The sequence below is a fragment of the Corapipo altera genome, unplaced genomic scaffold (genome assembly GCF_003945725.1).
Source record: "Corapipo altera isolate COAL_440 unplaced genomic scaffold, ASM394572v1 75, whole genome shotgun sequence".
In the NCBI taxonomy this organism is placed as follows: Eukaryota; Metazoa; Chordata; class Aves; order Passeriformes; family Pipridae; genus Corapipo; species Corapipo altera.
Window position 1 is genome coordinate 514036 of NW_020884887.1, and position 27137 is coordinate 541172.

Sequence of the window (27137 nt, forward strand, 5' to 3'; positions counted from 1 at the left end):
ACAGGGAAGAATTCCTCTTTTATCTCTAATCTATCCCTGTCCTCCTTCATCTTAAGACCATTCCCCCTTGTACTGTCATTACATGCCCTTGTGAAAAGTCCCTCTCAGTGAGCATCAAGCACATCACATCTCTCCTTGCCCAGTCCCAGAGAAGACAGAGGACAAAGAGACTGCACAGTTTACGCTAATCCAGGAGCACCATCTGCATCCCACACAAGGAAAGTCAGGTTAAGGTAGAGGACTGGGAAAGACCTCACTTGTGTGAATGAACCCGACGTTGCCTCCCCACGGAGAGGTGTCGCCTACTTATTACACAGCAGGGAAGGCAATTGCTTTGCTGAAATAAGGAGTTGTATATTTATGTGCATTGTAATCACAAGGTTTTGTAAGTGTATTGCAGGAAGAACACGGTGTCAAATTGCCTGTGCTGCCTTCCCCGTCTCTGGAAACTCCAGTTTATTGCTTACAGTGAGGCACACAGAGCAGGGCAACCAGGGATGGCTGAGCTGAACCACCCTGCAGTTGTATGCACTGAGTTGTTTACATTTAATTTCTCACTGGTTAACTACTTGTTATAAAGTACAGCCTGTCATAGAATCATAGAAGCACAGCACATCCCGAGTTGGAAGGGACCCACAAGGATCCAACTCCTGGCCCTGCACAGGACACCCCAACAATGTGACTCATGTTCAACTTGCTGTCACAAGTTTGCTGTTTTGGTGGAGTGGGGAAGTCCTGCCAGAGAAGGACATGATGGAAATCAGGATTTTCTTGCCTATGCACTGCAGGCTTTTGGCAAAGTTTTTCTGAAACTTTATATGATGGAATTTGAATTTTTCTACAGCTATAGGTTGTCATGGGTGGAAATGTGTGGGCAAAGGCTGCAGTCCCAAAACTGCAGGGACTAAGTGTGTCTACAAGTCAAAGGTGGGGATTTCTCTATTAAAAGTTTGACTTTTTTTGCATGAGTTTATGGGGCTGAAAGCAGAGAGTATCATTCACTGGTGGGCTCTCAGTTTGACTGCAGAGCTGTGATCTCCCTGAGATCAGCAGGGCCAATGTTGGGGGCTTCTGGGAAGGTGAAAGATCTTTAGGCAAGACAGCCACAAGGACAGGAAAATGGGGCTTTGACAAATGGTGTATCAGTCTGGCAATGGATGCCATGTGATAAACCAGAAAGGGGAAAAGGGGATTTGGTTAATGACAAAATGAAGCACAAGCACTAAAGCTTTGGCTGTATTTCCTGGAGTTTTTTACCAACCATGTCCTGCATAGACCATTTCCTGCCTTCAGCAGGGCAATCATGGTTCCTTTCTCCAGCTCCACCATGGAGTGATGACCTTGAATGACTTTTCCCCCTTTAATTCTCCACTGGTTCAGCAGGAAGAGCAGGACTCATCCCCTCCTTCTAAAGTCCTTCAAAATTCAGGGACAAAATGCATCCAGCAGCAATATGTGGATGATGACAAGTGATTTGTCATCAGGAACAAGTACTTGACTGCTCATCAGTAAAATGTCAGGCCAGGTTCTCCTGTACCCAGAATGGGTCATTGCAGACACAGCAACTCCCCAAAGGGAAAAAAAAACCTGGGGAAACTCAGAGGTGATGTGGGATGACAGTGACTTCCCAGTGCCTTGGTCCATCTGTCAGCTTCACTCCTGCTGACCCACGTTGATCCAGGAGAGCCAGACAGTCCATATGGGCAGGGCAGACCACCTCCCTGCTGTGTTTGGCCCAGCCACACATTTCTGCCAGTTAGCCCAAAGAATGGTGGTCAAAGTCCTGATGAGCTCGAACACAGTGAGCTAAACCCCATCCGCAGGCAATAAGTGCGTTCCCAGATTTCAGATGTGTCCCTGAAGTTTTCCAGCTGCCCTTCTGCCTTTGAATATAGCGTGTGACTTGTCCCTTGTGCATTCAGCTTCCCAAAAGACTTATTTGCTATCCAAGTGAATATGTTTAGAGCATAAGATCACGGGCTGTGCATGCAGAGCCCAGTCAGGTCGCATCATCTCCACATCCTCAGCCTGCCACTTCTCCCAATTCATGCCCAAGTACCTTAAAATAATTGCACTTGCAGTGATTGCAGCAGCATTCTCTGACCACTCCTAGCTTCCTCTTGAACTCATAGCCTCTGCCAGAGAGCCACCTACCAAGCAAATATGATTCCTTTGAAACCTGAGAGACTTGCAGATATCCAAGATCTGCCTGCATAGCTTATAGGGCTCGTGGGACCTGCCTGGGGACAGGCTCCCTGAACTCTCCACACAGCAGCAGCCTGCACTGGACACTCTTTCTCTTCAATACCTTTAGATGTGCTCATTGGAACTGTGCTGCTGCTTCTTGTGGGAAGCCTTGAGTAAAACAAACCACCAGCTTTTCACAGGGGAGCCTGTTCAACACCGGAGAAGCAAAGAAGGAGGGACTCCTGCCATCAGCCCACACCCTGTGTGGCTCCCAGCTCTGCTGACACTCCTGCCCACACTCCAGACAGCACTCCAAATGATCAGCACAGCCTGGAGCCTGCACTGGTCTAAAGCCAGGAGCTGATCCACAGGCCACCTTGGCCACCCTCTCCCTTCCACACCTTCTCTTCAGAAGCCCATGTACCTCTGGGACAACCACTGCTCCTCTTCTCCAGCCCCTCCTGCTTGCAGCATCTCTCCCAGCCCTGGGTAGGTACACAGGCAGGGCTATAAACTCACAACAGGCATCAACCCCGGGTGGCTACAGTTCCAGAGCCCTGGCTGATTTCTGATGGCAAAGGGAAGCATTCATACCACTCTCACAGGAATGGCACGGGAAGCAGCCCACCTCCCCCCAGTGACCTGTCATTCCCCTCAGCCCCCAACCTTCAGAGCCCCAGGGAGGTCTAGAAATTTGTGGAGGCATAAAATCTGCCCCAGCCTGGAGAGTTCTCCTGTGAGCCAGGCTGACAGCACAGAGGACTCAGGGACCGAGGGGCATTGCACATGTGCTGGTTTGTCTCAGGTACTTGAGAATAGGATGACGTTCACATCTTTTGTCTCACACTGCTGCCCCTGTGCCACCCAGGCACTGGTAACACCTGCCAGAGGAGCAGCAGAGATTAAAGCTCAGTGTCTTACCCTCTCTTGGATGTACAGCTGTCACCCGCTAGCCCAGGGACTGCCAGAACTAGCCATGCTGTCAGGGACTTCCAGGGCACACCAACCCCTCAGACCAGCCTGGCTCTGCACCACCCCCAGGCTGTCATACTTGCCCTAAGCAATCTCAGGTAACTCTGCCGTAAGTGCTGCAGCTGAATTCCCAAGCTGTGAGACACACTCAGAGTGAGCACAACCAGCACCCAGCACTTTTGAGATCCCAAAAGCTTCTCCTTCATCTTAGTGACTCTGTGGGCAGGCACTGGCTCTAATCACAGCTTTTCTGCATTTGCAACAGAGCTTTTCTGCATTTGTAACAGGGAAAAACCGCGTGAGAAGCCCAGAGAGAAAAGTCAGTAACAGGGGAAAACTCTGTGAGAAGCCCAGAGAGAAACAAGAGTGAAAAGCCACAGTCAGCCATGAGAGCAGCTGCAGCTTCTTAAACTGATGAGTTACACACGGAGCAGAGTAACTCGAACCAAGGAGCCTTGAAAACAACACACACACAAACGAGAGCTGAGCCAACGCCACGACGGCTCCACACTCACCCGAACTGCTCCTCTGCCTCGTCAGCGCTTAGAGCCTCCGAGGATCCCAGGACGCTGTGCCACCGCTCCTTGCTGAGGGCCCCTCTGGGTATCTCGGGGCTGGGGGAGCCCCTCTCCCCCAAATCGGGGCTGCTCCGGCTGGGAACGTCCTCGTCCCGCTGCTGCCGCGGCGGCTGCTCCGGCCCCGTGACCGGCGCTGTGTCCACCCCGTTGGCCAGCACTGCCCCGTCCTCGGGGGCGCTGTCGCTGGCAGCGCCTGTCCCCTGTCCCTGCTCGCTGTGCCTCTCGCCTGGCTCTGTCACCGCTTCCAGATGTTCGTCCCGCGGGGCCCCGCGCTCCCCCTCCGCTCGGGAGGGCTGAGCATCATCGTGCCGGGGGCTGGCTCTCCCGCTGGCAGGCTCCGGGGGCTGGCCGAGCTGCTCGTCCCCGTCGCTGCAGGACGGCTGCGAGCCCGGGGAATGCGGCTCGCACTCCTCGCGCTCGGCGGACCATGGAACGGGGCCGCTCTCGCTCATGTTCCGCTTGTTGTCCCGGCGCTTGCGGGATCGCTCCCGGCGCTCAGCTCAGGCTCGCTACTACCTAAAAGGGGAAATAAGCATGTCATGGACACCGGCAAGGGCTGTCAGAAAGGCACAGGCTTTTGATAGCACCGCGGCAGCGATTTGAAGCTCCCACCCCTCCTCAAACCCTCAGTGTAAAAGTAAGGAAGGACCTTAAGGGCTAGTGCTCCTTACTCGGCACAGATCCGGAGGGGAAAATCTGTTCTTATGGCCCTGAAACACTGAGGCCCGGGCATCCACCTTCTCCTGCTGCTCCCATAACCCCTGTGGGCACCTGCCAGGGTCTGTGCTCCTGAGGAGGGGTTCAATGGCAGGAACCCTTCCTGCCCAGCATCTCCTGCCTTCACACGGAGAGCTGCGCCCATGAAGCTGGAGGAGGAGGAGGAATAGCTGCAGGGGTTCAGCTTGAGGCTTTGGCAGTTTACACGGCTTACTTCTCTGGAGTTTGGGTTATCTCTGGTGTGGAAGACAGCCCCAGCCTCAGCACAGGAGACCTGTCCCACACAGGCTGTTAGTGCCCAGGGCTAGGGACAGGAACGTGGCACAGCTGCCTTTCCCAGCCTGGCTATCAGGGTGCTATTCCCTAGTATTCCCTGCCCACCACAAGTAGGTGAAGCAGGCAATGAGTGTGATTTATTCTTTTTCTAACGCTTCAAAGCAGCTGTGATGTGCCAACCTGTGTGATTCTCCCTGCTGACTTCGCAGTTCTGCAGAGCATCCTGCCTGCCAGAGCACCACTTCTCTTTTCCCGGCACACAAGTGCTGCTGAAGGGTGTCACAAGCTGCCAGCTAAAACTCTGGCAAAAGTGTCCTGATTGAACGTACCCTGGGATGCTCTCTCTGTAGGACAAGGGAAGGACACTTGTCTCATTGCACCAAACAAGACAAGTAGCTTTTTGATTAAAAAAAGGCACTTTATTGGCAAACACGCCTGTTGATGTAAAGCTTGCAAGTCTTACGAGCACCATCCTCAGCTGTGGGCTGTAGCCCCACAGTGCCATGTAAGCTTTTCTCCATCATAATCCCCCCCCAGGTGCAATCAAGTGTCACCAGAAATGATCTCTTCTGGAAGCAGGAGTATTCTGTACGGCCCCCAGGCTGGGCCACTGTAACAGCTGATTTTGGTTTAAAACAATACGTGTCTTCACAGATATTTTTAAAACATTATCTGTGTTCGTGGGGTTGTCCAGCCTAGAGGAAACAAAGCTCCAAGGAGACCTTAGAACCCCTTCCAGTGCCTAATGGGGCTCCAAGAGAGCTGGAGAGGGTCTTTTCACAAGGGTATGTAGTGACAGGACAGGGGCAAATGGCTTCACACTGACAGAGAGCAAGTTTAGATTAGAGTTTAGGAAGAAATTCTTGATTGTGAGGGTGGTGAGGCACTGGAACATGTTGTTCAGTAAACCAGAGATTATACCTCTTCTCTGAGCAGCCATGAGGGTGTCCAGGGGTCAGCAAGGGGCTCTGGGTGCTCTGACTTGCTAAGTTTCAGCTCTCATTAGCAGGAAAATCGCTAATTGCTTGGCCAGGTCAGCGCTCTACCAGTTCATGGTAACAAGGAGTGCAGGGCTGCTGCTGCCTCTGCCATTACAACCCCTCACCCTGTGGAGATGTCAGCAGCCTCCTCCCTGCTGCCAGTTCCTCTTGAGCAAGGGAAAGGTGGGATTTGGACCCAAACACTCCTCTACAGCCTGGATATGGGCAGATCCACACAGGTATGTGCTGAGTTGCTGGCTGAGCAGGACAGATCGTGAGGGGAACCCCAATTTCTGGCTGACTTTGCTCCGGTCCCACAGCCCAGGCAATCCTGGACCTCAGATCTAACCCTCTTTCTGTGTTCTGTTCCCACAACTGGGAGGAGTGGGGAGTTCAGAGCTCCACAGGGACGGGTTCGGGGTGGAGCCCTCCTCAAGGGTTGCACATGCCAGGGTCATGAGATGGGGCAGGTCCCTCCTGGAGGCAACGCTGGCAGTTTTACCTCTCCTCCAGGTGCATCCGTGAGCATCCCCCGCCGTCACAGCGCGCGCAGCATCGCCGCACCTACAACAGCCTGGGGCTCCTGATCCCAGCACGGCCCCTGCCTGCAACAAGGGAGCACAGAGAGTGAGACCCAGGCCAGAGAGGAGATTCCTGCTGATCTCCTGCCACCCTGCTGCTGCTCCATATTAGGCTGTTTCCCAGGCCCACCCCACAGCCTGTTCTCTGCAGAGCTCTGCAAGGTGCTCTTCCCTCGGCACAAACCTCCCCGGTTTTCAGACATGGCACTACAAGATTATTCCTCACGTAGGACTTCTGAAATCTTTCCTTATGACCCCCCCTTGACCAGCTAAAGCAGAGCAAAGGGACTCTGTGGTTGCAGGTTTCAGGAGAAACTTGATGATGATTCCACTGAATGTCCAATTTCACCCAGAGAGCAAGACACCTGTGTCATGGACTGATCCCCCCAACAACCCTCCCCAGCCACACCAACAAACCAAGAGCCAGGTTAGAGGGTTTTAAGCTTTTTGTAAGCTATAAAAGCCATTGATGTAGCAGCATTTCCCCTGCAGGGTATTTTGTACAATGCAGGAACGGGCAGTGATGCCTCTCTGCAAGGTGACTCCAGGCTGGAGGAGCATGTCAGGTCACCACAGATGGTGTGGCACCTACAGACAGCTGCCTGAGGTCGTGGGCCAGACTTGCATAGAGTTGATGGAGACAGAGAGACAGGGCACTGCTGCCTGTGTGCTCCTAGAGGTGATGGGTGGATCAGGCTCCAGAAGTGCCACCTGCTTTCCAGTGGCTGGAAAGAGCCCATGGAGGAGCTTGGCAGCAAATACCTGTGTCAAGTCCCTGCAGAGGGATCTGCTTACACCTTCTCTTGGGTTTGCCCTCACAGGCCTTCAGCCTCATTCTCTGCCATCCTGACAAGAGAAAGGCCAGCCTAGACTTCCTGGGACACCAGCACTTCAGCCTCCTGAATCCCACCTGCAGGAGCTGAGCTCTCCCAAGGGGAAGTCAAAACAAGCCCTCAGGTTCACACATATGGGCCAAGTCTCTTCTAGCTTGTTCTTCTGCCATCCCAAATGACGATGGAAAAACCTGCAAATCTCTTTCCCACCAAATCCAGGACAGAAAATCAGTCCCAGGCACTTGGTGTTTCCATTTACTGACAGCAGGGCCAAGCCAATGCAGCATCTTCCAGGAATTTACTTGCAAAACTACCAACACTCTCCTGAGCATAACCACACTGTAACCTCAAGAAATGCTGAAACCCTAACATGGGCCAAATTTTAACTTTACCACAGTGAAGGTATAATACAGACATGCAACATCGATCCACTGCTCAAATCTTTGGAGGAATCTTTCCAGCAAAGCTTTGCTGGTCTTTTCCTTAACATGTGGCTTTTTTTAGTCCATTTTTTTAAAACTAGCCAGAGGGTTTGGGCTGAAATTCCCTGCCATCCATCCAAAAACTTCAGTAGGAACCAGACACCACCCAAGCTGAATTCCAGTCCAATAGCTCGAGCTTGGCACAGCTGTATGCAACCAGAAAACAGGAAACTAAAAGCAGTTAGGAGACAGGCCTGAGTAAGAAATATTGGCAAACCTTAGTGAGTGATGTCCCAGCCATCCCTCCTAACTTTTTACCCAGCTTATATTTTTAATATTTAAAAAATAACATTTTTTGTTGTTACTGCATTATGCCACTGTTTCACTCTCTGTGAAGTCTCCCTAGGATGTTTGTGGTTTGGAAGGAAGGCTGAGGAGTCAATAGTTAAACCCTTAGTCATGCTCTTCCTTGGCCTTGGTTCCTGCTGGAACCAGGGAAGCCCTGGCAGGATGCAGGGACAGACTGTTGCTGAGCCAGGAAGACCATCGGATTCCGGCGTATCCAAGCTGGGAGCTGAGCAGAGCCAGGAGGAGAGATCCAGGCCTCTCACAGCCTCCTGACCCCTTTGAGGTTTGCATGTCTCCTGTTGGATCCACATTCCACTGCCCACACCTGCAGGGAGGCTGCCCTGTGCACCTGAAGTCTGCAGGCAAGCTGGGTGCGTATCCACACATCACAAACTACCCAACAAGGCACCAGCTATGGATTTATGCTTGCAGTGACAGCCACTGGAAGAACACACAGCTCATGAGTGGCTGAGGCTTCCCAGAAATGCCAGAGGAACTGGGAGGTTGGGCTGTAACACTCTGTGGCTCCATTCCCAGCTCCTCATGGCGATGCCTTGTACTGAAGTCATGCAACCAATTCCTGGTACACCCAGCCAGGCAGCCCAGCCACATCCCACATCAACTGCAGAGGGTCTCTCCCATCCTCCAGTCCATCCTGTGACCTTCCCCATCTGTGTAGGGAAGGAATATGGGCAAAGGGAAGAGGAGACAGGCTGTGATGCCACAGCTTGGACAACTTGGAAGACAAACGATGACGGAACAGCTGGCTGCAACTGTCCACATCTGCCTCCAGCAAACAGCTGAAAGGTCACCAGTTCTGGACAAAGCCCAAAACCAGTCTCCCAACACTGTTCTGTCTGCTCTGGAAAGCACTGAAACGCAGCTCAGCCTCTGGCCCAAAGCTGCCACAGCTTCAACCAGGCTGTTGGGAGAGGACACACTGCAGCACTGGGGGAAGGGATGGGGGGGCTGGCATTCAGAGATTCCCCTTTGGGGCTCCTTTCACTGCCCCAAAGCAGTACAGCCTGGCTGTGTTGGACTGCAGGCTGCTATTCCCCAAGTCCCAGCTCATTTCTTCTTGTTTCTGCTTTGCAAAGTGTTCTCCAATGCAGGTAAGGGTTGGAAGGTGATATGTGGGTTCCCAGCAGTGGATTTTCACAAGTCTTGTCCTTTCTGCAGGCTCAGGCACCCTCTCAAGTCACTACTGCTTCCCCAGGTCCTGTGGGTAGGGTTGGCACCCCTTTCATGTCCACTGTTCCCAGCCTCCTGCAAATGTTACATGGGTTAGCATATAAAAAAGGACTCTGGAAAGAAAAGGGAATGACCTGGCATATATTCCAGGCAGGACTAGTCACAACGATGGCTACTGTGGCCCTGCTGGGCTGTAGAGATTTGTTAAGCAGGAGCTCCATGATTTGGTGCAGACCAGCTCTGGTCCACATAAGCAGAAGAACACAGATTCATGCTAGAAAGAGGCTGTTATTGCTGTGGGAGATGCTAAGGGAAGCCAAGGCATCCATGATTCACTGCTAACCATGGCCTTTTCATCTCCTTCCCAGAGCTGGGGCTTGGTGGGAGAGATGGGACAGAAGCTGAAGGGATTGAGGACCCCATCCCTGTGGACTTGGATGCTGCCCTCTCTTGCAGGCCAGACCCAAGCAAGCCAACTACAACTGGCTTCGTTTATCAGAATCCCAGCAGCACCAGCTCACCACTGGGATGTGCTCAGTGCCACAGGGTAGCACTGCAGGACAGCCACCAGCTCCCTGCTCCAACCCCAGGTCTTGCACGGCTCCTGGACCACAGGGAGACAGAGCAGGGCTGGTTTGGAGTGATGGAGAGCAGAAATACCCCATCCCACGGTGGCTGGATTTGCAGCAGGGCCAGCAAAGCCAGGCGGGCATCCACTGCAGGGAAGCACCAGTCCCAAAGAGGCCGGACAGAGATGCAGCAAAGTTTGCCCTGATTGTGTGAGGGGTTGGAAACCACACAGCAGCTCTTTCAGGGACTGGCTCTGGAAGTCTCCCAGCTTTTGTTGAAGCTGAATGGCTGGTGGGAAATGATTTATTTTTAATTTTCTTCCCTGCGTTCGGAACTGGAAAGGCTCCCACTTCAGTTTTGTGTAACCACTTGGCTGCTGCAACACAGGAAGGCTTGGAGAAGAATCCTGCTGCTTAGTCAAGCATGAGCTTTTCCTCAAGCTCATGCTGAGCTGGGCTGCTTCCTGCAGCAGCCTTGCTTTTTCTTGCTGCCCCACATCCCATTCCCTCTGGCTTGGCGAAGATAGAATCATAGAATGGTTTGGGTTGGAAGAGACCATCCAGTTCCACCCCCCTGCCATGGGCAGGGACACCTTCCACTAGCCCAGGTTGCTCCAAGCCCCATCCAACCAGCCTCGGACACTTCCAGGGATGGGGCAGCCACAGCTTCTCTGGGCAACCTGTGCCAGGGCCTCCCCACCCTCACAGGGAAGAATTCCTTCCCAATATTCCATCTAACCCTGACCTCTGGCTGTGGGAAGCCATTCCCCCTTGTCCAGTCACTCCATGCCCTTGTGAAAAGTCTCTCTCCAGCTCTCTTGGAGCCCTTTTAGGCACTGGAAGGGGCTCTCAGGTCTCCCTGGAGCCTTCTCCTCTCCAGGCTTAACAATCCCAGTTCTCTCAGACTTTCCTCATAGCAGAGGTGTTCTGTCTGTCCTCACCCTGGTACCACAAGATGTCCAGGGGGCGAGGAGGAGGCACAGAGGAGGGTGACACAGAGGAGGAAGGCACATTCTGATGTGGCTTCTGTGGTGCTGGGAGCGAAGGAGAAAACAAGGAAATTCTACTCATCAAAAAACCTCAGAGTCAGATCAGTCATCAGGAATGGGGCAGGGGGGGGTGTCAGGAAAGGAAGGGGTGGCAAAGCAGGCTACCCTGCTTTGGGATATGCTGGGGTGCAGATCCCAGAGGAAGGAGGACTCTGGGACCTTCCATCTGCTTGTGTGCAGCCCTGGGAGATGCAGGGAGGGCAGAACAGGATGGACCCCTCTGGGTCTTTCAGTAAAATTGTAGCAGAAGGTCTCACCCAGAACATCACCATGCTCTGCTGGACCTAAGGTTGGGGTAGTGCTGAGAAGGGCTGTTGTGGTCCTTTTCCAAGTCCTCCAGCAGCATTCCTGGTGCTAACAGGGATAAGACAGTTCTTGTGAGTGTTCTCAGCACATTTTCTCCTGGTGCACAGAGCTGCCACAAAGGGGAAGACAGAAGAAGTCTGTGCTGCCACTCAGGTGCCACCAGCCTCTTGGTCTTGTGAGTCCATGCAGACACCTGGAGGCACATCCAATCCAGGCTTCAGTTTATGTATTTCTGTGTTGTATTGGAGGTCCAACACAACATGGACTCACAATGTGGACTCACAAGCCCTGGACAGTGGGGATGGCTCTTGCCTCCATCTGCTGGCTGTGCCCTTGCTAACACAGCCCCACACTCACCTGACCTTCACTGGCATTGGCCTGGGGCTGCTCCAGCCCAGGCTCAGCTCTGCCTCATGGTGCTGCAGGCAGAGGCTGGGAACAGCTTCCTCAGCTGGAGAAAACCCCACAGGATGGGATTTGCTCAGTGTAATGTGAATAAAGCACACGTATACCAGGAGCATCTCAGGATCTCCATCCTCTGAGGGAGCCCCAGTCCCACACAATCAGACAACCAGGTCAGGAACCCTTAATCCTGCTCTTTCTCAGTCAATTTTATCCCCAGGGCGGAAGACACCCCTTCACACCTCATTTGTTCACCACCACGAAATGCAGACCTCTGTGGGGCTCTCTGTGCCCCAGGACCTTGTTCCAGGCCATTGCAAAGATTTCTCAAGATCATAATTTCTATAAGACTCCTTTCATCCTCTTTTTGCGTGAATGAGAAGCAATTTTTGGTGGCAGCTTTCAGCAGAAAGACACAACAGCCAGATGTTTGGTGCTTGGCCCTTTTCCTTGACATGATCCATGATCCATGCTATGGAGACATGCAGCCACCACTAACACAGCAGCTACAGTCGGGCCACATCCCCGTGTGCCTCAGCCAGCCTGCCACAACTCCCTCTGCTCTGCTTAGAGAGGGAAATGTTAATGAGCCAGATCTGGTTTTCTGGGCATCTGCCTTGGGAATTATTAAGAGCTTAAAAGTTCTCTTGCTCATTCTTGTTGAAGAGAGCCCTTGAGCTCCTTGGGTTAAACCATCTCCAGTGATATCCTCTGCTGGGATGGGCCACATGCTCCGAGTTGCCATTCCCTTTGAGCAGGAACAGCTATTTGATGTACAGGCTGCAGATCTCATCCATAACGTGGCTGGAGAACACGAATGGATGTGCTTTTATGACCTGACTCACCAATGAATTTATAAAACACACATGTCACACAGTACCCTGGGCAGAGGGAGTACACATGGACACCATGAGGTTTCTTTGAGAAGGCAACCCTGTAGAGAGATGGAGAGATCACAGCCATGGTTCTTCTTTTTGAAGTACCTTTACTCCTTCTTATGTCTCTGCTTTGACCTCTGCCCTTTCAACACGGCTGCAAATAAAAACCTTTTACCATCCTCGTTGTGAAAATCCTCATTTATTTCTCCCATGGGCTTGTTTTTATAGGATTTTGAAGACCTCCATCATATCATCTCTCAGCTTCTCCTCTCCAGATTGTAGTCCCTGCCTTCTTACCCTGTTCTCAGAAGACAGGAACAGCTTCTCTACCCCCTTGACTATTTTGACAACCCTTTTTGGATTTTCTCTAACTCTATTACTTCCACCACTCTACTACAGTCTGGAGAGAGGAAAAGCAGGGCTGCATAGTGAACTCAAGATGTGGGCACAGCAAAGATTTATCCAGCACCAAACTGTTCTGTACATCTGTACCGGAGTCCCTCCCTCATGACACCAAAGTCCAACTCACCTGCAACATTTCTGCTGCAGAGCAGGCTCTGAGGGCTGGGCTGGGCCTTCAGCCACTCACTGATTATCCTCCAAGGCAGGATAAAGACAAAAGTGGGAAGAGCTTGAGGGACGGTCTCTGTTCTCCCCTTACTGTTCCTCTGACCATGTTACTTTTGACACTACCCTATGAAGCCTTTCCCTGTGCTCCCAGCACCTGCTGGACCCACCAGAAAATGCTGGACCCACCAGAAGATGCTGGACCCATCAGAAGAGATCCTCCAGCATCTGCTGGAGATCAGCTCTGGCTACATAGCCCATCCTGTCTAAGAGCTGAGAGCTGATGTGTGAGACTGCTCAGAGGTTCAGGTGGGGCTGTGCTTCCTTACAGTGTCCATGGGTCCATGGAGATGCCCTCCCCTCTGAAGACACAGATGGGCTCCACCAGCCTGGGGTACTCTGAGAGGAATCCTTGCACTTTGGGTTACAGTCTTGGCTTGTAAGTTGAGAAAGCCACTCCATCTTTCAGTTCCCTGCTTTGCCCCAGCCTTTCTGAGACAAGGCAGAGCATTCAGGCCTGTAGCTCTCTGGCTCCTGGAAGCCTGGCAGAGCAGCAGCGCTCCTCACCCGGGATCTGAGGCTGGAGGGAGTGAGAGATGTGCTCCAGACATGAAGAGGCTGGACAGCCACCATGGGGGGGAGGTCTGTGTACTCCATTCCAACACACATCCCCAAGCCTTGCTATCTGGGAGGGATATGGGGTCAACAGGAGCCAGTGCAGTGCTGTGGGAGCCACCAGTGCCATCCTGCCCGTGCCAGAGCCAAGGTGCTGGTTCTCCTGCCTGGGTGATGCCCACATGCCAGCACTCACCTGGGCTGGGAGAAAACGTGGCTCAGCAAGGACATATGAGCACTCACTGATGCCAGAGTCACGCTTTGCAGAGCCCTGGGGGGACTGATGGCCATTGCTCATGGACAATACACTGTCCCAGTGGTTCCCTGACAGTTTAAACTGCATCCTTCACTTCCAATGTGGAAAAGAGGCCATGGATAAAACATATCCCACAGACTAAAATAAACCAGCTATGTGCTAAAAAAAGAGCCTTTGGGTAATCAGAAATCACTGTGCATGGAACATACCTCTTTCTTGAAGCCAAATCCTATAGCTCCCTATTTTGAATTTTTATTAGAGTCCCCAGAGCAATTAGGACACATTCAGATCTAAACGACTCCTGCTAAACTTCATCTTGGGGAAACAACAGCAGTTTCTTGCTTATAGAAAACAATAAAAATGAGTCTTAAAATCCTTAACAGATTTGCTGTTTGCACTCTTCTGCAGCTACTCAAACAGGGAAAATATTTAGCATTTTTGGCATGTTCCTTTCTTCATATTGACACCTTGGCTACGCAGCACTTGGTGCACTGAGCCTTCCTCTGGCCCTGGGTGTGCATCATGAAACCTGACTGTTCCCTTCACAGGCAAAACAGGGTCACAGACTCAAGCCTGTGGGGGTGAAAGCCTGGACTGTGTCCAGTTCCGAGCTCCTGAGACACAGCAGGGACAGGGAGCTCCTGGAGCAGGGCCAGCCCAGGCTGCAGAGATGCCGAAGGGATGGAGCATCTCTGGGAGCAGGAAAGGCTGAGGGAGCTGAGGCTGTTCAGCCTCCAGAGGAGACACTGAGAGGGGCCCTCCCCAGGGTGTGTCAGGGGCTGCAGGGAGGGGGCAGAGGCTGGAGCAGGCTCTGCTCAGGGGGCCCAGCAATGGCACAACAGCAACAGGCAGGAACTGATGCCAAAGAAGTTCCAGCTGGACAGGACGAAGAAGTTTCCTGTTTGGGTGATTGAGCCCTGAACAGATTGCCCAGACAGAGTGTGGAGTCTCCTCACTGGGGATGTTCCAGAACCATCTGGACACAATTCTGTGCCATGTGCTCTGTGATGGCCCTCCTGGGGCAGGAGGTTGGACCAGACAACCCACTGTGGTCCCTTCCAACCTGACCCATCCTGTGATTCTGTGACTCTGTGACTGCTCCCTCACTTTCCACCTTGGTGAGGCGGTAGGAGTTGCTTAAGCCTCCACAAAAAATGGTCAAACACAGGGACAGTGAGGTTATGTGTCCCAGGAGAAGTGTGAGCTTGAGGTGGAAGGTCCAGGAGGCTGGTGAACACAGACCTGAACATCCCTGTGTTCTAGGCAGTGTGTGGTGTCTGTAATCCTCCTGGAATAGGCTCCTTCAAACACCATTTGGGGCTTCCCGGTTTGACTACAGGGAGGCAAAGATCATACAGCAGTCAGTGGGGTCTGTCTGACCCTTGGATCCTCACTCCTGCAGAAGGAAACCATGACCCCCTTGGAGACCTTGCAGGGCTCCCCGAGGATTAAACCTGCAATTCACAGGAATCCTCCTGTGGTTCAGAGAAAATCAGGAGCCTCTAGAGAGGGCACAGCAAAGGAGGGCAAGTTTTTACTGCATCCTGGGGGAAGGAGGAGGAGGGCAGCTCCCATAGGGCTGTCGTTCCTGCCTCTCCAGGACGATGCTCCCCACCAAGTGGATCTGCCCAAGGTGGTTGTTTGCTGCAGGAGCCTTTGGTGCAGATCTAAAGCCTGCAAAGGCAGGTCACAAGGATACCAAAGAATCCTAATCATCCCTTCCCTGGCATGGGAGGAAAGGGGGGGAAAAGGGGCAGAGGCTTTCTGTGCCCTGGCACTCCATCTTCATGCAGCTCCCACAGCTCAGAGGAGAGAGCTTGAGAGCAGGATGCGTGTCTGGGTAACAGGTGGGTCCCAGTGGCTCAAACCCTACCTTAGTGCAGAACAAACAGCTCATGATCATCTTGTCCATCTTGTTCAAGACAGGAGTTTTTAAAGGGTTCTCCCAGGCAAACCTTATCCCTGAAGAGCAGGTTTTCTTGGTTAAGCTCAGAGCTGGCTCCATCCTCACCTGTGCCTACCTGCTCTGGTGCTCACCTTCTCTTGAGAGGGAGCTTTATAGTTCAGGTGGCTGTAAACTTGGCTTCTTTCCTAGCTGTCTGTAGTTTTTTTACAAAACCAGGCTGTTCATGGGGCCTTTCCACTCAATTCCATGCAACCTTGCAAATGAATTCATTGAAACCCAGCTTTCCCCACAGCCAGGGTTACCTTCCATAAAAATCCACAAGAGCTGCAACTGCTATTCATAACCCATAAATGGAAACAGCCTTCTTCCCTTCTTTTTGCCTCCCTTTGCTTTGATCCTCCCTCCCCACATTCTCCCAGTACCCAAAATAATAAAACAGGGCTGGTGGCTGACTCAGACCCCAGAAAAGGAAATTCCTGCCATGCTGTCTGTCTACACCAAACCTGTGCAACGCCTCAGCAAGATTTCAGGAGGCAGCAGGTGAGTTCATCCTCTTTGCTCACTGGGAGAAACATCCAAGGGTGATGGAGACCAGCACTGCAGAATGAAATGGAGTTTTGGAAAGGAGGTGAACTTCCCTTCACGTGCCAACTTATCAATAAACCTCAGAGACGAGGACTAGTAAGGCACCAGACTTTTACGGAGATGCTCTGTCCACAGAAGGTGGTAGACAGGCTGTTTGCAGACAGATGGACTCCAGCCCAAGGGACAGAGGGACCAGCAGCACCAGATGCCCAGAATGTGCAGAGATGGCTGGGCACTGGCTCTGGGCTCCTTGGGTGCTCGGTGTGACACAGAGAGCACTGAAGGGAGCAAGGTCTTCCTGAGTATCTCCCCAGCCTGCCAGGGAGTGGGAAGACAGCAAACAGACTTTTGTGGGTGCTAACATCAGAGACAGCTGTTCTGGAGCCAGCTGGTGGTGTCCAAAGCTGATGTGCAGCAACCTGCAACACCAGATAACTCCTCACTTGTCAGTTAGGGTGTAAAATCTCCCTTCTTTCCACACAGCACTCCTTCACCCATAGGGAACCACCTGGAGCAACCTAATGGCATTAGGGTGAATGGGACTATTACAGCCCTGTCTGGAAGCTGGAGGATGATGGAGAGGATCCTCCTTTGAGAAAGAGAACAGCAAGCATTGTGGATGTTGTTATACACACCTACAGACATCTCAAAAGGTCTGCATTTCCACCCTGCACCATCTCCAGAGAAAAAGGAGTAACTTCAGTCTCTTCTCTATGATGAAGGGGATTGGGCTCCCTTGGCAGACAGGAATGGTCCTTGTTTTGCCCAACAGGGACTCAGCCCTGGTCACAGAGTCACAGAATCAGCTAGGTTGGAAAAGACCTCTGAGATCATCGAGTCAAACCCATGACCCAACACCACCTTTGGTCTCCAAAGGGCTCTCCCTGCTCTATCAATCAAACACATTTCCTGCTTGCCAGCACAGCCCTGCACTCTCCAGGCCCTACAATGGTCCCCATGTCCTTGAGAACCCTGTGTAGACAGACAACTGGTTCAAGACTCTTGGCTGCTACTGAGTGCCACCATGTCAGCCTTGCCTTTCCAGCAGGGCTCCAGATCAGGAGCATTAGTACCAGGCACCCATGACTGGGTAGCAGGGATCATGACTGCTGAAGATGTTCATGCCCAGAAGGCATCAAATCCAGAAGTGGCTGGTGGAGAAAGCCAGGAGGTTGCCCAGGTAGGACTAAGCCCTCCAACTGGTTTCAGCAAGCAAAGCCTAACACGGCTTCAACCAGTGTCCACTTTGGACCCAAGGCAGGAGAACCATCCATGAGCAAACAGCTGGGTAACTCTCACACCAGCGGGGATGTTCTGTTCTCATCTCGGAGAAGGAAAGGAAGAACAGCTTCCCTCACCCAAATCAGACCGAGATGCACTTATTTGGCTTGAAAACACAGACTCAGCCAAGGTCTGCTGACAGCCAGCAAGGCTGGAACTTCCCTGCCTAACATTGCAGGGTGTCAGGGCACGAAACATGGCAATTCCACTGAAGTCAGCAGCTCCACTTGGGCATAAAGCTGTGTGCCCAGAGGACCTGCAAGGAGCAGTCTGGGAGAACAAGATCTAATATGAAGGGACTTTAGGACGTCATTGGGACCAAATTAAGACATTCAGGAGGCAAAAGGCAAACTGCAGAATGGAAGCAACGACAGGGGAGCAGACAGGACAATGCTGCAGGAAAATCACGTCCTCTCAGACTGGGGTGTGAGCATCAGCTCTTTTCCTAGTGAATACTCCACCTATAAGCTCACTAATTCTTCAGCAGGACATTTTTTCTGTGGTTTAGCCCAAAAATTCCACCTTCCCTGTCAAAACATTCCCTATAAAGGAAGTGGGGGACAAGTCAATCTTCCTCTTCCAGAGGCAAACAGATGGTCACTGAACTTCTGAAAACTGCCTGTTGGCTCTAGAACACCAAGGAGGCACTGACAGTTCATCATTCTTCCCTGCTGGAGGAGTCACACTCATTCTGTTCCCAAGGGTGTATGTTTTGCAGGTAGCACGACCACTCCCCCTCCTTTCTCCACCATCTTTCACTCAAGAAAAAAAAGACCTGGGGCACACCTACATTTTAGGTGTGTCCATCACGCCTGTGTAGTACTGTGTTGTCTCCCTCAGTCTCCCAGCCTGCAGTCTGCAGGGTGCAGAGACTCAATGAAATGGCTGAAAATATAATTGCCTATTTATTCTCAGAACTCACAGACCGGGATGGAACCACTAAAAGAAAAGCAGGATTTCACTGCTCCATTAGGATGTGGCAAGTTCTCATTATCTTTAACAGGAGATGCTAGTCAGAACTTGGATATACCAGAACTTGCTTGAATACACGGAAAAGCACTTTAAGGGGGACTCAGCTTGCTCAAATGTAGACATCTCCAGCTGAGCTCAGCCCCCAGGGTTCAGTCAGCAGAAAGGCTGCATCTGATCTGCATTAGAAGTCTGTGTTACAACCAGAAGAGCACACTCTGCTGCTCTCTGACTGGACCCCCCAGCCTGGGACAGCAGCCCCAGCTGCTGATGTTTCTGGTGCAGACACCCACGAGGAGCACACGGCTCTCCTGCCCAGCACTGCTGACCACCTTTGGGGGGTCTGCTCTGGGACCTGAACTGCCTTCCCCAAGCACGGATGGCTCTGAGCAGCATGAAATGTTGAAGCTGACTCGGTTTGAAAACTGAGCAAGTTGACCAGAAAGTGCAACTTAAACTCTGGTGGAGCCATTTCACGGCTCCTGTGCAGAGGTTTGGTCTGCACTTAATGGATGTGCTGGATAACCAAGGCAATAGGAGTGGGATTTCCCTCATGAAGGAGTCAGCCTCTAACAGACACACTCCTAAACTGATGTAAAGGTGCTTTATAGAGACAAGGATGCTGCTTCTCCTCAGGGCAACTATAAGAAGAGCAAAAAGCACCATCAGGCTGATGTAATTGCACCAGGACAGTGCAGTTTAACCACACCTGCTCTGGGACCACGGGGCTCTCCCAACCTCCCAGTGTGCAAGATGCCCTGCACTAGATCTTGTGACAAGGGTACACCAGGCTGCAGTAGGTCATTTTGCCTCTTTTTTCAGGTGTTCTTAGGGCTTTTCTCCTGCTCCTTAGACATCATTACATTTGGGCATCAGACAATGACTTTAGGAACTGATGAATTACATTCTGGACTGAAGCTTCAGTGATGCACAGAGAGGCCAGAGGGGCCTGCCAGAATGAAGTGTGCTGTAAAGATGAAATACGGGTTCAGGAGCTGAATGCTGCTCAGCCTGGTTCAGCGGTGACCCAATGACATAGTGGCACACGAGGAGTGGCAGCCGGGACTGCTGCGGGGGACACGGCCCCAGACAAGAGTGCAAACTGCACATCCTGTGTCTGGGACTGGGCATCTCTGGTTTTTACAGCGTGCAAAATTAAAGGGACAGTGTCCCCAGGGTGCACTCCTTGCAGTTTGCTCTTATCTGGAGAGCAGAGGACCCCCCTTCCCTTCGGATTGTGCTTACAGAAAACACCCAGGTCACTAAAGCACAGGCTTCTGCTATAGGATCATCCCCTACATCTGCCAGGAGCTGCTGTAATTTTGTGCACTTCTCCTTTTGCCTTCTGATGGTACTAATAGTAACACATCTGCATTTTAGGTGTTGCTATCACGCTGTGGTCTTGCTGTGATCCTGCACATCCAAACCTCCTGAATTTCACCTGAGGTTGTTACTCTGCTCCTGGTCCCCAGGCACTGCTGGGCCAACACTCCCACCAGGCACTGTGGAGTCAGCTCCTCTTGACATTATCCCAGCTCTCACACTGTGGACACACAGGAAATCCAGGCTTTCTGAAGCCACCCCTGAACACCCAGCTCTCCCCATTCTTGCATGGAAAAATAAAAAGACTTTGGAGGAAGACTGTATTGGCTAAAGGAGGCAGGTCCAAAAGGCAGGAATAAAAATCTCTTGCTTTTTCCAGTCTTATGGTTTAGGGGAGGGACAATGCCCATCCTGGTGTCCTGTGGCTCCCACTACGAGGTGCTGTGCCAAAGGCAGGTTTCAGGGTGCTCAGGCGCTGTGCACAGTGTGAGCTCTGGGGATCACCTGCAGGAGCAGCACACAGGCAACCATCCCAGGCAGAGGTGGTACAGGATGAGCTCCATGGATGCTGCTCTGGGGGCTGGCAACTGCCTGTGAGGAGCAGCCAACAGCCAGGACCACCCAACAGAGAGGAGGAGAGATGCAAAGGAAAAGGTCAGGCTTTATTACAAAGCACATTTGTAAATAAAGGGCTAATAAATGATTAGCAAAGGCTTTCAGCGTCTTGCAGGGTTCGTCTCTCAGGGTGGGAAGAAACAGAGAAGAAGGTCACCAAGACACGGGGGGGCTGCAGAAGGAGTCTCTCCATAGTAACAGCTCCTGTGTAGGTGACCAGAGCCCCACCACCCCCAGCCCCACCAACACACCCCTGGGCAGGGGCAGGGATGGAGAGGAAAGGACACTGCACACTAACAGAGTCAAGCCTTCAGGCTTGGAACCCTCAACCCACCCCAAGAGCCCAACCCAGCCCATCTCAAAGGTGGTAAAAATCACCATCAGACCACAGCAAAGGTCACCATCAGACCACGGGCCAGCAGTGCCATGCACTTGTCCCACCAGCCCCTAGAAAGGAGCCACCAAAGGAAACTGCCTCAGCTGCTGCAGCAAATTAATTCTTTCTACTTCTGGGAGGGAAAACAACCCCGTGGTTTTCTGCTGCCTCAGTTTCCACACCCAAGCAATGGAGAAAGCTGCCTCCTGGGACCTGGGGAAGAGAGGGAGCTTTAATGTTGAGACAACACCAAGAGACCTGGATAAACAGCCTTGAAAGGATGTCCTTTCCTCGAAAGGCAGGTTAACACTCCCAGCTGCAGACAGTCAGCTCCTGTTTCCAAGCTCAGGACTCTGGTGAGGAGTGGCTCAATAGCTGCCCTTGCCTGGTGCTGCTAACTTAGGAGGCAAAACCTAAATACTCATTAAAGCAGCACTTGGCAGAAACCCCATCCTCAATTACAAAAATCAATTCATTTTTTTATGAGTCTGAAGCCTTTGGGGCCTCATAATCTAATTAAATAAAGCTTCCTCACTTTCCTCTTGCCTGCTCCCATAGCTTCTGTTGTACCAGCAAAGACAAATATATATTTTTAATTTAGCAGAATCCCCTTGCATGTTGTATCCCCTTCTGGACAGAGACCCTTTCTGTTCTCCCCATGCCTGTGTCCAGCTTGGGCAGGCTGCATCCATGTCCTTGTTGCTTTTGTTCCTAAGAAGTGTCCAAAACACCAGGGGCCCGGTCCACCTCCATCCACTCCCACTGGCTGGGTACCAGTGCCCATCTGAGGAGAAATGTGCAGAACATGCCAGGAGCAGAGACCATGGAAGGTAAGCTTGGCCTTGGGAGCAGTGCCTTGTGCCACTCTGAGGGCAGGCCTTGTCCAAGTCTGCAAAATCCATCTTTCATGGAATATCCTGAGCTGGAAGGGACACACAAGGATCATTGAATCCAACTCCTGGCCCTGCACAGGACACCCCAACAATCCCACCCTGTGCCTGAGAGTGTTGTCCAAATGCTCCTTGAGCTGCCAGGACGTGCAATGGGGAGAGGCTGAGGGTGAACTGGAGAAGGTGCCACAGAATCTTGGAATAGTTTGGGTTGGAAGGTTAAAGATCATCTAGTTCCAGCCCCCTGCCATGGGCTGGGACACCTTCTACTACACCAGGACCACCCTGTGTCCAGCACCAGCCAACACCAAGTGGCCGTGCACAGAGTGGGCAGAGATCCCTGTAAGTGGAACATCCAGGTCTGGATCAGGTGCTGGAAGGAGGTGGGAAGGTACCACAGGGAACTCTCTCTCCACCTCTATGAGGATCTTGCCCAGAACCATGTGAAATTTTTTGGAAAAAGTGTTCATTGGCCGAAAATTGTGATTACAGGTCAGCTAAACCTTACCCAGAGTTGTGATGCATTTGTGCTGCAACCACTGAAGAGTGGATTTTGAAAAAATACCCAAACTGTAAAAAAAAAAAAAAAAAGTATTTAAGAAGTTGCAAGAACTGAGCTTTATGCTTGGACTTTGGAGCAGGTAAACAAACACAGAAAACAAAAAAATTTAGTTTGGTATTACAGCATTTCCCTGCAATCTTACAATTTTTTAAGGATTTAGAGAAGAAGATATTTGGGTCACATTTGTTTTTTCATATCAAGAAAATAATACAGAGACAACTGCACATGGGGGAGGAGAAGCTGAGCTCACATCATTTTCCCTGGGCTTTTCAGTTCAGTCAGTGAAATGTAAGTGTAGCAGTCACCTGGGTTTGATGTAGGTCTTCCTGCTCAATGCTGATCAGGAGAGCTCATGCTTCCAATCCCCAAAAAGGGGGCATCACTGGGATTTGCTCCCCTAGTGCAGGGCTGCAGGTTTTGTCTGTTGAGGGGGAATTCAGTTCTCCATCACAGAGCCACAGAAAGGCCACAGAGAGACGAGGGGCTCGGCTGCAGGGCCCGCAGGGGGACACAGGATGGGCAGTGACTGCACAAGACACCAAATCCAGCTGTGAGCCCCCCAGTCCACAAAACACCTCATCCAGAAGATCACAGAGGGATCCTGTCCCCAGTGCTCTCCCTGCCATGCTCACATCACACTGAAAGCTGCAGGAGACACCGGGGGTCTCCGTGATGTGGAGGTGTCTGAGCTGGGCAGCAGGAGATACAAAACCAGTGGACCTCTGCTTTGCCATAGTGGGCTTTGGGAGATGATCCTCAGACCAGAACATGTCCCATGATGTAGAGAAAGGCAGAAAATCCTCAGATGAATCCTGTGCTCATCCTGCTTGACAGGAAACCTTGCCCCTTCCCTGCCCCTGATGAGATGTCTCAGGGCAGCTAGCACTGTCAGGGCATCCCACCAACACCACCTTTGCTGGGAGCCACCCAGGCTACCTCAGGGAACAAGAGGATGGAGGAGATGAAGCAAGGCTGGTGGTACCACAGAGGTGACAGCCTGACCAGCTCACATGGGACCCCTCAGAGCAGCTCTGGGAGGATCCCTTCAGGTGTGGCCTCCTCTTCTGGGACCCAGTGTGAGCATGACTCCTGTGCCGGACATGGGGACACACTGGTCCTTCAAACAACCTGCCAGCCCTGTCTCCTCCACAGCCACCAGTCAGGCCCTTCAAGACTGACTGAAAACCCACAGAGCTGAGAAACCTTGAGGGGAGTATGTGAGGTGATGAGGGGAAGAAGAGGAAGGAGTGGAGGACATAAAACCAGTGAAGAGGTGGGTGAAAAACCCTGTGCCCAGTGCCAGGCTGAAGCCTGCAGCCCAGAAAAAGCATGGAGAACACAAGAAGGGGCTCAAGCTCAGCTGCACCACCTCTGCTTAGGCTTCCTGTGGCTCTTATGTTTTCAGGCCCTGCCTGGTGCAAGTGAGGGAGAACTGGGACTGATCCAGTGATGGGAATAGTGTTATCTCTAAAGGATGAATTACTAGTGTCCCTACCTGGGCCTTGAGCAGAGCTAAGAGCTGCCCAGGGTCAGGAAGGCCAGGTTATGGGCTGCAGAGAAGGGCCTCCCTGAACATCTAAGCCACTCATCTCCTGGAGCTCCTGCAGGAAGACAAAGGGACAGCAGTGAGGATGAAGGGTGAGGTGGTTACTGCCCAGCTTGGACAGGCACCTCTCCCCCATGAGCCCAGCCTGCCAGTCACCTTCCCAGGGTCACAGGAAAAGAGGGAGGGAGGCAGAACTGATCCCACCCTTCTCACCTACAGTTCCTGCACTATAACCACCACAGAGAAGTGCCACGAGCCTCCTGTGCAGAAAACACCTCTGCACCATTAATATGGGTCCATCTGACCACTGAGGCTCAGTGCACTGAGCCTGCCGTGGACCCTGTCCCAGCACATCCCTGCTGAAAGGGCAAGGAAGATGTTTCCATCGCCAGGAAATCTGGTAAAAAGAGGTGTGTCCACAGCAGAGGCTCTGAGGTAGCAGAGCAGCAGCAACTGCAAGAGATGTGGCCACTTACATCAGCAGATCACCCGCTCCAGGGGCTGCTCACACACAACCTCCAAGCAAGCTTTTCCATCAGCAGGAATCAGCACTTCCCTGGCAGTAGCCACAGCTCCCTCCCAGCCCAGGGAACATCCTCCTGGCAACACCACCAACCTGTGCAAGTCAACAGGGCCACACACAGATACCTGAGCTGATCAGGGGATTCCATCTCCTTCTGGTAACAGGTAACAGCTCCAGCTTTGGGCAGAACCACGGACACCACACCGGACACCTCCAGACTTCAAAGGAGACTTTGCACTTCAGTCCCTTTGACACAGTGGCCTGATTTACCCAGGGCTGTGTGTCCCTGGCACAAACCATGGCACAGAAGCTTGTGGCAATGCTGGATGGAGGGATCTTCACTGATGGGAAAACCCGTGGAGGAAGGGGACAAAAAGGTGTTGGGTGATGGGATGGAGAGAAGGGATGGTACTGTAAGCTGAAGCCCAGAAGAGCAATACAGGGTATTACAGCAGGGAGATGAGAGGTGAGCAGCACCAGGGGGAAAGCAGAAAGCCAAGACACCTGTGAAGGCCTCACATTCAGAGCTGAGGAGAAATGAGGCAGGTACCTCCTGCCAAGTGTCCAACTCTGTGTGAAGAGACACATGATGAGGGCACCAAAGGGGCTTCAATTCTGTCACTCTGGGGTCAGAGAAGCATGTCCTCATCTTGGGCACCTCAGGAACTGGTCTAAAACTGCCTGGCTCTCTCTTGCCACGTGCTGTGAAGCTCTGGTGAGTGGCCTCAGCAAAGCACACCCTCACCCCATCCACCCAGTCACCACGAACTGGTGTTACTGCTTCCCATCCTCAGCTCCCCACTGCCCCTGCAAGCAGGACAGCACCACCCAGGCACTGAACAGCCCCGGTGGGCACAGGCAGGGGCGTCCTGGCAGAGCTCCTGCATCCCCTGCCCAACACTGCTGCTGTCACCTTGGCAAAGCCACTTGGCCACCCCAAGCCTCAGTTTCCCCAGAGAATAATCCAGCCATGTCCTGGGGTGGGCTGAAGAACACACTGAGACAGGAGGAAATTCGGTATTAATTCAGAACTACTCGGCTTCCAGGCTCACAGATCCAAGGGTGCCTCCAGGGAAAACCACCTACTTCAACTCCACTTGTGCCTAACTTTTAGGGGGGAAAAGGACACAAAACGAGGACCATCCATTTTGTGAATCAGCCATCTCTCTGACTTCCCCTCTGGGCTCGGCTGCCCACTTTCAGACTTTATCCATTGTTTGCCTGGACTTGTACAGGAAAAATCACGTTAAGGAAAATCCTAGCTGAATCACACACTTTGGAGCACTTGCAATGGACAATTTGACAAGGACATGGGGATTTAACATATTTTTAATGCAAAAATATCTAATGATAATATGCTTCACTCCTGGCTAAAAGACATTATCTACTGGCATGGGGGGAATTTAAGCCATAATACCAGCTACTATAATGCAGGCCTGGAACTCCATGCAAATATTATCCTGATCCAACAGCTACAAAGCTCTGTTTATCCTAGTAATTAATTCTGTCTTATGTTTAGTGATACAATTAGGGAAACACTGTCATTCTGATGGGCTTGCTTCCACCAGTGCCTTTTACTATATTTACATCCCCACAATAGGCTCGGTCTCACAGAAAAGGGTGAAATTGCATTTATGGAGACAATGCCACATGCATTCCCAAAGCATTTTAGAGATGTAAAGTTAGGCTCCAAATTGCACGTTTATTGTGTGAGCACACAATGAGCTTAGATTAAATATTGACTAAAGCCAGCCTAGCACCCAAAATAATGAAGATGAGCACAATAGTGAGATTTACTCCCAGTTGCTGGAGAAATACACATCTGTAACATATAAGATGCCCTTCCCACAGATATACTCTTTGTATTCCAGCTAGCCTTAGGCAGGAAAAATTTCATTCTCATAAATTATGGATTTTCTTTCCCAACTGCCAACACATCCATATTACCAGTTGCAAAGCAAACAAATATAATAACAAAACAAAAAAAAAAAAAGCCATTCCCCTGACACAGTGACGAGCAGGTGAGTGGCTCCTTGTATCCACAAAGTTGAGGCAGCAAAAAGGAAGATAAACATGGCTAAAACCAGAGCATCCTTTCCCTTTTGTCCCCCAAGGTGTGGGAGCCGGCAGGGAGGTGTGGGCATGGCAGGTACCTTTTTGGAAAGTACTCCCAGCCTTAGCTGTGCTCGGCAAACTATCCGTCCTTCTCACGCCTTCCTCCTCCCCAGACTCGTGGAAGAAATTCAGGGAGACGTGGATGCTAATGGAACAATTACAATAATAACACAGCTCTGAGCGGGGGCAACACACCCCCTTCCCAGCAGCTCGACCTCTAAATCCCCTAATACGGTACCGCTTCATTCAAGATTATAAGAAATTGTAACCCAGCAGAGACAAAAAGACACAGGAGGCAAAGGCAGGATCTCACTCGGTGGCGAAGCCCCACTCCAGTCCAGATGCAGTCATATCACTTCAGCTTCTCTGTACCATCTCCATGACAACCATGTAATTTGGATGCAATAACCACTGCCGAATTGATCTTTAAATGTAGCTTTGTTATAAAACATAATACTGACCGTGCCAGGCTCAGGATAAAGAGAAGCAGCCCCCCTACCAATGAGGACTGTGATTTAAGAGCCTCCCCCACCCCCCCTTAAATTTTCAGCTTCAATAATTGCGTGGATGAGTGGATTTTTAAGGCAGGGACAGCAAACACCATTTGTGTGTGTGTGTGTGTGTGTGTGTGTGTGTGTGTACAGCACGCTTTAGGGTAACATTGCAAACGAGACACCACACTGAGGGCTGGAAAAATGTGTCAGCGTATATCCAGAGAA

At 51.7% G+C, this 27137-nt stretch overlaps 1 protein-coding gene across 2 annotated transcripts in view; it reads right to left on the reverse strand.

The window, feature by feature from the left end:
- Positions 1 to 27137, reverse strand: part of PSD2 (pleckstrin and Sec7 domain containing 2) — a 67410-nt gene that overhangs the window by 39901 nt on the left and 372 nt on the right. The window contains exons 2-3 of one of the 2 annotated variants that reach the window (XM_027643132.1): positions 6213 to 6315; positions 3675 to 4253 (exon numbers count right to left, since the gene is read on the reverse strand). In XM_027643132.1, coding sequence (XP_027498933.1) covers positions 3675 to 4189 — 515 coding nt within the window. In that variant the 5' untranslated portion in view covers positions 4190 to 4253; positions 6213 to 6315. The remainder of the gene's footprint in view (positions 1 to 3674; positions 4254 to 6212; positions 6316 to 27137) is intronic. The other variant, XM_027643131.1, reaches the window with a different exon arrangement.